Genomic DNA, 10015 nt, shown 5'->3' on the forward strand with positions numbered 1-10015 from the left:
CTCCGGGCCCGTCGCCTCTGCTGCATAACCCCTGCTGGGAGGTGCGCACCCCAAACCGAGGCCCAGGTTTATGTCCCCACCCCAGGGGCTTCGTCACCCAGGCACGGGTTTGGAGTCCTGAGGACCCTCCTCTGCTCAGCCAGTCCCCGTTGTTGGACCTTTCTTTGGACGGTCTCCACGTTTTTGCTACTATGAGCACTGATGATGTGGATGGCTCTGTGCAAATGACTCTTTTTTTTTCTTCTGAAGCTGAAGCTCTTCTGTGACCCAGCATCCCTTTATGAACCATTTGGGTCCAAGAGCTTTTCATGAGAAGTGAAACCTTCATGACATGGGGCCGTGGACAGAGCTCAGGTTTGGAGCAGACACACCTGGGCTCCAGTCTGAACTCTGCCATGGACCACCTGGGGACCCTGGCCACGGTGTCACCTCTGAGCCCCAATTTGCTGACCCCGGCAGAGTGGGGACTGCCACCACCTCTCTTCCAAGCTTACCACAAGGAATCAATGAAATAATGAATACAAAGAGCCCAGCACGGCCTTGTCTGTTGTATACAGACGCTTTATTGTCGTTTTTTTGTAAAGCTGAGTGGCAGCCTGCCTTATGAATCGTGTTAAATGGAGATTTTGCACAATCACTCTCTTATTTATTTCAATATTTATTTGACTGTGCTGGGTTTTAAATGGGATCTTTGTTGTGGCATGCAGGATCTTTTTTTTTTAGTATTTATTTATTTTGCTGCCCTGGGTCATAACTTGTGGCAGGTAGGATCTTTTTAGTGGTGGCATGTGAACTCTTAGTTGCGGCATGTGGGATCTAGTTCCCCGACCCGGAATTGAACCCGGGCCCCCTGCGTTGGGAATGTGGAGTCTTAGTCACTGGACCCTCAGGGAAGTCCCTGCAATTGCTCTTTTAATGTTTCTTTGATAAGCCTGTCAGCAGCTTCTGGGAGGTTCCCTCCTCTCCGACTCCGAACTTGGGGACGGGGGCAGCTGTTGGCTGGCTGGTCTGGGCCCTTCTCCACCCAGCACCCAGTAGTCACCCCATGGCCTAGAGCCGGTCATCAGCTTTCAGGATAAAGGCAGAGCCCTTGGGTGCAGGAGGCCCTGCCTGGGCTCAGCCTCTGGCCTCACTGTGCCCCACGCCCCTCACTCTGGACCAGACCTTCGGCCTCCTTTCTGTGCGTTCAGCGCAGACTGCTCCTCCGCCCTTGCTGTCCCCTTGCCCTGGACACTGTGTCCACCATTCCCCCCCACTCACTGCTGCCCCCCCATGCCCAGCTGCAAGCTGGGTCACCCTGGGGCCAAGCACCCTCCGTCACAGCTTTCACCATGCTGTCGAGCTTTTCGATCTTTCTGTTTAAATTAACCTGAAGAACGGGGAGCCTTCACTGAAGACGCATCTGAATTTCACACCACCTGAGTGGTATTATCATTATGATTAATCAACTAGACCTGCTGGGCCTCCCCCGCCCCCTCCTGTTGCTGGAGCTGTCCGTTTCAGCACCAGCTCTGATCTCACCAGGGACCACTGTGTCCCCCCCACCGAGGCCCCGCTCCCGGGGGCCCCGTACCGTCTCTCGGCTCGGCGACATACGGCCCGACAGAAGTGCAGTGCGGAGCTGCTCTTGCCTCCTGACTGAAAGAAGAAAGAGGGTGTTAGCTGGGGTGGGGGTGGGGTTCAGGGGGTTGGGGGTGCCCACTGCAGATACGGAGCTCAGATGGACTGATGGACATGCAGGCTCACCACCCCCCCCACAACCCAGGGCAGTGTTCTGCCTCCAGGGGCCCCACTGGGGCGTAGTCTCCTGGTATTGTCACTCAGTCATGTCCGACTCTTTATGACCCCATGGACTGCAGCCTGCCAGGCTCCTCTGTCCATGGGATTCTCCAGGCAAGAATACTGTGGTGGATTGCCATGCCCTTCTCCAGGGGATCTTCCCGACCCAGGGATTGAACCCGGGTCTCCTGCACTGCAGGCAGATTCTTTACTGTCTGAGCCTCAAGGGAAGCCTCTTGGTACCCCCCTCTAAGGCAGGCAGCGGTGGGAATGGGACCAGTGAGGGTCTGGAGGGGACTTGGGGGCTGGGGAACAGCTTCTGTCACCGTTACACATTAAAGAGGGGGACTTTGTCATTGCCGGTGTGTTGGGGTCAACGCACGCACCCGCAGCCACCCTGCAGGCTGAGGCGGCCGGGTACCTACAGGCAGGATGAAAGCGGTGAGCGGGGGCAGCTGGCGAGAGTATCTGTCGATCCACTGTTCCAGCTCCAGGACGGGCCCCGCCTCGAACGTGGCGTGTTCTGCGGAGCCAAGGAGACCAGCACTGCGTGAGGCCACGGCCCCGGGATCACAAGGAGCCCGCCCTGGTCTCTTTCCATCCAGGTGCCCCGCAAACCACTCCACTGGCTCAGAGGCACCTTCCCTCTCAGACTGCAAGACCAGGCTGACAGGGGTCCCAGGTGCCCCCCCAGAGAGGGTTCCCCGGGCCTCCACAGGGCCCTCTGAGCGCACACCCAGTGCATTCAGGGAGAGATTTACTTAAGTGAGCCTCCCTGGCTGAGGAGCGCGGGGTTGCCAGGGCAGAGCCGACGTCCTGCAGGGAGCACTGGATCTGGGGGAGGAAAGGAAGGCGTGGTTGAGAACCTTGTCAAGCCGGCCACGCGAGGTCCTGCGTCCATGCACAGGACCTGGGGGGGGGGCTGGGGATCTGGACCAGAGCCCTCAGATCCTCACACTGCTAAGGAGCCGGCATCTAAAGGCTATTAGCAAACTGTCTGAACCCGCAGAACATCTGCCCTGGTTGGCAGGGGACCTGGCTCCCTTGGGGACATCTGGGTGATACAGACGGTGAGTGTTAAGGGCCCCGGGGTGGTTAGGAAGAATCCTCTCGCCCGACCCTCCTCTCCCATATGCAGGGGCCCTGTAAGGTCTTTTTCTTTTCTCTAACCTAACGGCCTTGGTTTTCTAACCTATAACACCTGGGCTGAGAGACCCAAGGTGGCAGTGCTTTTTATTTTATTTTGATCTATATCCTTCTTATTTTTCAATAATTTATTTTTGGCTGCGCTGGATCTTTGCTGCTGAGTGGGCTTTTCTCGAGTTGTGGCGAGTGGGGGCTACCCTCTAGGGGCAGGGTCTGGGCTTCTCATTGCCGTGGCTTCTCTTGTTGTGGAGCTTGGGCTCTAGGGCTCGGGTTTCAGTGGTTGCAGTACACAGGCTCTAGAACGCAGGCTCAATAAGTTATAGTGCATGGGCTTAGTTGCTCTGCAGCATGTGGCATCTTCCCGGATCAGGGATCGAACCTATGTCTCTGGCATCAGCAGGCAGATTCTTTACCACTGAGCCACCAGGAAAGCCTGACAGTGCTTTTTCAACCGGACAGGACAGATCTGCCCTCTGATGAGAAGGCCACCATGGCAATGTGCTGGAAGCAGGACAGAACTCCTTGGGCCACCAGGGCCGCAGACTCTGCTTGAGTTATGTGACCATGTGGCGTCTCCATGGCTTCCGGCTGAAAGTGACCTCACACTCCCACCCTGCAGCTGGCCACCTGCAGTGTTCACCCTGGGGCTGGAGAGAGGTGACCACCACCTGGGAATTGGATCCTAGCCCCGCTGGGATTCCTGGCTGCGGGGCCTCGGCCTGAGCCTCACTTTTGTCCTCTGTAAGATATGAAAGCTGGCCTCCACCTCATGGACTTCTGCAGGGAGAGCTGGGAACAGGCTGCCTGGTCTTCTACAGGCCCCGGGGCAACCTAGGAGAACAAGTCACAGTCCACACCCTTGGGGAATCCAGGCCATATGCCTGGTGATTCCTATCTGTGGTAGCACAGATGGTAAAGTGTCTGCCTGCAATGTGGGAGACCTGGGTTCGATCCCTGGGTTGGGAAGATCCCTGAGTTGGGAGGATCCTCTGGAGAAGGAACTGACAACGCACTCCAGTTTTCTTGCCTGGAAGATCCCATGGAGGGTGGTGGAAGCTGGTGGGCTACAGTCAATGGGGTCACAAAGAGTCGGAAACAACTGAGCGACTAACACTTTCACTTTCACTTTAGACCAGAAGCACAGGAGCTGTGGGAGCCTGGGAGAGGCAGGGGTGGCCTGAACAGCCCTGGAGAAGATGATGTCGAAATTGTCACTCAAAGTATGCGGCCTAAAGTAAGGGGGGCTCATCGTGTCACTGCACCCCCCTGCCCCCAGGCAAACCCTGCTCAGAGGTGGGCACAGCAGACCAGAAACGACCGCTGTGGGCACCAACTGTTCCTCATGATGAGGCTGAAAACCAGCCTCCCTCACACAGGAGGTCCCGCATTCATAGAATGTTCCAGCTGTTTAGGCCTCCCAACCTTAGGCAGCCCCTCACTGCCCTGCGTCTGCTCCCAGGGGCCCCTGCGTGCTCCAGTCTGGCCTGGAGGACCGAAGTGGGCCAAGGGCTGACCCCCCAGGGGCCAGCAGACTCAGGTCAGCACGTAGACTGATATCTGGGGTGTGTCCTTTGTGCTCTAGGGGTGGCAGCCCTGCCTCCATTTCTGAAGTCCTCTCTGAGGGCCAAAGCCTGGCTGCCTCTTAAGGAACAGAGCCATCATTCTAAGAACCCTACTATCCCCCCACGAAGGGCTCCCCGCAGCTGGGCCTCCCGGGATTCTCAACCTCACAGCCACTGACACTTTGGCCCAGGTCATCCTCTGGGGTGGGGGTGGGGGTGCGGGGTCGGGGGTGTCCTGTGCATTGTAGGACATTTAGCTGCTTCTCTGCCTCTACCCACTAGACCCCAACAGCCCTTCCACCTCCAGTTGAGATGACCAAAAACATCTCCAGACATTGCCCCATGTCCTGGGCTGAGACCACTGACCTCACATTTCCCTCTCTGAGAGACAGCCTCCTCACTCACCTGTGAGGGAGGGTGATCTCTGTGTGTTCCCATCTTACAGATGAAGAAACTGAGGCTCACAGAGGCAAAGTGACTAGTCCCAGATGACACAGAGAGGAAGTGATGGTCAGATGACAATTCCAGTTACGGCCACCAGGCCTCGGGGTGGAAAATTCCCAGCTCCCGGTAAGACAATGTTACTCACTTTCTGAAGTTCTTCCACAAACGGGTGGCCCTTTTCTGCAATTAATTCCATAGCAAACCTACGAGGAAAATGGAAAAAGAATTTGCCTTGAATATAACATCCCTAGGTCCCATCTTGAGTGTTAGTTGCTCCATCTTTCAGATCTGTAGCTCAACAGGCTGCTCTGTCTATGGAATTCTCCAGGCAAGAATACTGGAGTGGGTAGAGATTCCCTTCCCCAGGGGATCTTCCCCACCCAGGGATCGAACCCAGGTCTCTCACACTGCAGGCAGATACTTTATCATCTGAGCCACCAGGGAAGCCCTGTCTTGCTGGAAGGTAATACCTTCTCAGGTGACAGACCATTTTGCTAACTGAGCTATCACAAGAAAGGGGCTTTTTTTTTTTTTTTTTTTTTTGTAGTTGACAATGTTTTAAAAACATCATAACCTTACATATGATTGGGGGTATTTGTTTTTCATATCACTCATCCAGTCAACAACTCTTCTTTCAGTGCCTCCTCTGACCAGGCCTAGGTGATCCATATGAACAGAGGTGACACAGGCAGAAGAATCCACAGCTGAGTTTTGGCCGGGCCCCTAACCCACGTCACTTGAGGGATGATGGGCTGCTGATTGGCTAATTTCAAACAACCAGTGATGCTAAAACCTGCCTTCCCGGCCCTCTGCCTGCTTCATCTTGTGTCTACCTCTCCTTTCCCACACTCTTCCCGCACACACCAAGGGGTCTGCCCTCTACTCCGCTGGCAGTCTAGTTCCACCTCCCATTATCCATCCTGAAAACCTTATTTAGTCAGGCTTGTCATTGAGAACTGACAGCCCTGAACAAGTAGCTCTTAATAATTAATAATAATGATGATAATAATAATAGCTAGCATTACAATTAGTGCTAGTTAGCTGGCACTAAGCGGGGAACATGGAATTCTCTCATTCTAAATCTCACCCAATGAGATTTAGATACTTTTACTATGATCATTTGACAGAACAGAAAACTGAGGCTCAGAGAGGCCAGGTGATTTGCCTGAAGTCACATAGCCAGTCGGCAGTGGGACAGAATTTGAACCCACATCATTGATCTCTCGGAGAAGGAAATGGCAACCCACTCCAGTGTTCTTGCCTGGAGAATTCCAGGGACGGGGGAGCCTGGTGGGCTTCTGTCTATGGGGTCGCACAGAGTCGAACACGATTGAAGTGACTTAGCAGCAGCAGCAGCACTGATTTCTACTGTTGCCTTTGAAATGTATTATAAGTGAAACTCGCTCAGTTGTGTCTGACTCCTTGTGACTCCATGGACTGTAGCCGGCCAGGCTCCTCTGTCCATGGAATTCTCCAGGCAAGAATACTGGAATGGGTTGCCACTTCCTTCACCAGGGGCTCTTCCCAACCCAGGGGTTGAACTTGGGTCTTCTGCATTGCAGGCAGACTCTTTACCATCTGAGCCACCAGGGAAGTCCTTCATATTATGATCATTTGACAGAACAAGAAACTGAGGCTCAGAAAGACCAGGTGATCAGCCTGAAGTCACACACCCAGTCAGAAGTGTGAGAGAATCTGAACCCAGGTCCATCTGATTACCATGACCTTCACCCCCAAGGCCACACCAGAGCTCAAGAACAAGCACTGACAGTACCCACAGCTCACACTGCCAACAGCCTCCGGAGTGGCTTGTACTTTGTTCTCTAATATTTGCTGCCCCTCCCACCCCTGCCGCTGACAGGTATGTCCACGTGCCTGGCTCTGGCCAGTGAAACGTGAGCAGAGATGGCACGTCACTTTGTGGAAGCCTTAAGAGCCAGCATGGGCATTGCCCTGACCTCTCTTTCCTCTGCCGTGGTTACTGGCCAACGCCAGTAATCGTGTTCCAGACAGAAGCTGTCCTGCCAGCCTGAGTCCCAGAGCGAAGGCCATGCAGAGAAACACACCCAACCCAGGATGGGCTTGAAGTAAGAGGATGAAATATCCCTTTGGTGGCGTTAAGTCACAAGAGGTGGGCACTGTTACCCCAGCAAGGCCTGGCCGATCCTGACGACTTCCCCAAGTCCACCTTCTAAGTCATGAGCACAGTGAGGGAGCAGGGAGGGAAGGGTGAGGCAAGGGCACAGAGCCAGGGACAGAAGGCAGCACGCGAGCCAACGGGAGGGTGAAGGGCACCCGCAGCCCGCAGTCTAGTGGAGCTGACTGGCTGCCCCTGTGCCTCCAGGCCGAGGAAGGTGCATGGAGGGCAAGCAGCCTCCGGGACTGGCTCTGGAGGGCCGCACCTCCGTCACGCCTGCTAATGACCCACTCATAGCCAACCTCAGGTTCAGCCTTACCCGATGGCTGAGCTTAACTCATCTGTAGTTCCCACGGCTTCAAACACCTGGTCGTCTTTGGGTCTTCTTTCTCCAGTGAAGGTGCTAGAAAATCCTGTGAAAAATATTTTGCTTCCCAAATTAAAGAGTTTGGTTTTTTTTACCTTGATATACTCTCACCCCCACCCCCAATATTTATTGATTTATTTGGCGGCACTGAGTCTTAGTTGCAGCATGTGGGATCTAGTTCCCTGATCAGGGATTGGACCCAGGCCCCCTGCATTGAGAGTGCAGTCTTAGCCACTGGACCACCGGGGAAGTCCCCTGTTCTGACAGATTTTAAATGATCAAAACAATATATGCTCATTACAAAAGACAACAGGATAGGATAAAAGTATGTACAGCAAACAATGAAAGCCTGCCTGTTCATTCCTCTCTCTCACTATTCAATCTCTCTCCCAGGTTACAGTCCAAGGTGTAACCTTTCACACTGCCTTTCTGAACACACATAAACACACACACACACACACACTTTCATCCAATGTATCCCAGCTCTGGATTGTTCTGCAACTTGCTTTTGGCATTTAATTTATCTTAGGCATCTTTTGTTTCGCATCACGCTTCGGTGATGCCTACTGAGATCTGTCGCATACTTTTGAATGTCTGCAAAGAATACGGAAGAACTTTAAGACAGAAGCTGCCATCTCTTACTCTGCATTTTTCACCTGTCCCCACTCTACCTTTGTCTCCTGTTTTGGTGTAGATCTTGGGGACCTTGGGAGTCTTCAAGGAAGGCTGTGTCCTAAGGAGAAATACACATCAAAAGAGGGTGAGTGAGGATGGATGGCATATCCAGTGAGATACCTTCTTCAGTGGGTGACTTTGCTACCTGTACCCTTAGCGGGAGAACTTACCCCTTCAGCTTGGATCTCTTGAAATCTTTCCCCTCTGTTCCTCTTAGTTTTAAGCCCTTTGTGGGCCAGTTCTGTGTCTTGTCACACCTGTACCTGCAGAGTAGCTAATGTACTACATTGCTTAATGAAGACACTCAATAAATATTTGCTGAAAGAATTTATTGATCACTTTCCTAGTCTCTGCACTGTGCTAAGTGAATTACTGGCATTATCTCCTGGTATTATCCCTGGAATCTTCCCAAGCCCCAAAGGGAGGCACTATCTATGATGTTCATTTTACGTTTGAGGAATCTGTAGCTCACAGGATGAGACTCATCTTTCTAGGTCACCCAGGGAAGAAGTAGTAGGGCTGGATTCTGGTCCAAGACTTATTCCACAACCCCAAACCATCACTTCTATTCTACCAAGCCAGGAACTCTCTTTTTAAAAAATATTTACTTTTATTTATTAGGCTGCACTGGATCTTTAGTTGGGCATGTGGTTTCTTTCATCTTCATTGTAACATGTGGAATCTTTAGTTGCAGCATGTGGGATCGAGGGATGGAACCCAGGCCCCCTGCATTGGGAGATTGATCTCAGCTACTGGTAAAGAATCTGCCTGCAATGCCGGAGACCTAGGTTCAATCCCAGGGTTGGGAAGATCCCTTGGAGAAGGGAAAGATTACCCACTCCAGTAGTCTGGCCTGGAGAATTCCATGGACTGCATAGTCCATGGGGTCACAAAGAGTCAGACATGACTGAGTGACTTTCACTTTCACTGGAAAACGAGGGAAGTCTCAAGCCAAGGGCTCTTGAAAGGGGAAAAAAAAAACCCCTTCATACTATGAAGTTTAAAGTATACTCTGAAATGGAGAATTGCCAAAATAGGGTTCAAAAACAAGCATTTTCAAATAGCAACACCTTTAATACAGACTTCAACATTAAAATGTGACATTAAAAGGTTATTCAGAGGTTGAATTACTGGATCTATAAAACATATTAATCCAGTACTAAGTCAGGTTCTGAGGTCCGGGATGGGGTGCAAGTTTCAAGGTATGTGATGAGAGCCATCTTTACATCACGCTGGTGTCTCTCTGTGTCTTGACTTCCTTGCAGACAGGTTAAGATCCGAATTGAGGACACCTCCTGATTGTGAGGTCAGGCAAGATGACCCTCCTGGTTCACGTGGGCTATGCCCGGTCCTGATGGATGCTGGGTTTCGTTTGGACTTGTCCCGTGCTAAGAAATCTTGGTCTCTGGTTTCCCCGGAGCCCACGTTGCCATGGTGACGTCAGGATTAAAGAGGATTAAATCACCTGGCGATTGCTGCGGTGACCTCCCAGTGATGTGAGGTAAACACCTACAACAACTCAGGTCGGGTGTCTGAGTTAACCAGGTACTCACCTGTCCCCGTCTTCCACGCCCTGGGGGCCGCGGCTCTGGAAACGGGGACACAATAGCTTGCGGGCTCCAAGGCACCCGCGCAAGCCAAGGCGACCTCCCGGGCCCCACACAGCCATGCCCCAGGCCTGTTATCAAGGGCTGACCCCGCCAGCTTCCCGTCCAGGTTCCGAGGTGACTCCACCTACCGCCGGCCGCGCCACCACTCAGCCGCCGTCTTCTATTGGTCCGTGGCTCTCTCCCCAGGGCGGGACACTCCCAGAGACTTGCTTCCCATTGGCCCACGGAAGTAGGTGGGCGGGGAAACCCGTGAGGACTTGGTAAACAAGAGCTATTGGCCAATGCTCAAGCCAAT

At 52.9% G+C, this 10015-nt stretch overlaps 1 protein-coding gene across 1 annotated transcript in view; it reads right to left on the reverse strand.

Annotated features, from left to right (window-relative positions):
* MMAB (metabolism of cobalamin associated B) overlaps positions 1-9845 on the reverse strand; it is an 11099-nt gene extending 1254 nt beyond the window's left edge. Inside the window, exons 1-7 of the mRNA XM_065904245.1 lie at positions 9664-9845; positions 8107-8168; positions 7388-7481; positions 5077-5134; positions 2541-2613; positions 2205-2302; positions 1574-1638 (exon numbers count right to left, since the gene is read on the reverse strand). Of these exons, the coding sequence (XP_065760317.1) occupies positions 1574-1638; positions 2205-2302; positions 2541-2613; positions 5077-5134; positions 7388-7481; positions 8107-8168; positions 9664-9779 (566 nt within the window). The 5' untranslated portion in view covers positions 9780-9845. The remainder of the gene's footprint in view (positions 1-1573; positions 1639-2204; positions 2303-2540; positions 2614-5076; positions 5135-7387; positions 7482-8106; positions 8169-9663) is intronic.
* Between the last annotated feature and the right edge of the window lie 170 nt (positions 9846-10015).

The sequence above is a fragment of the Muntiacus reevesi genome, chromosome 13 (assembly GCF_963930625.1).
Source record: "Muntiacus reevesi chromosome 13, mMunRee1.1, whole genome shotgun sequence".
NCBI classification, from domain to species: domain Eukaryota; kingdom Metazoa; phylum Chordata; class Mammalia; order Artiodactyla; family Cervidae; genus Muntiacus; species Muntiacus reevesi.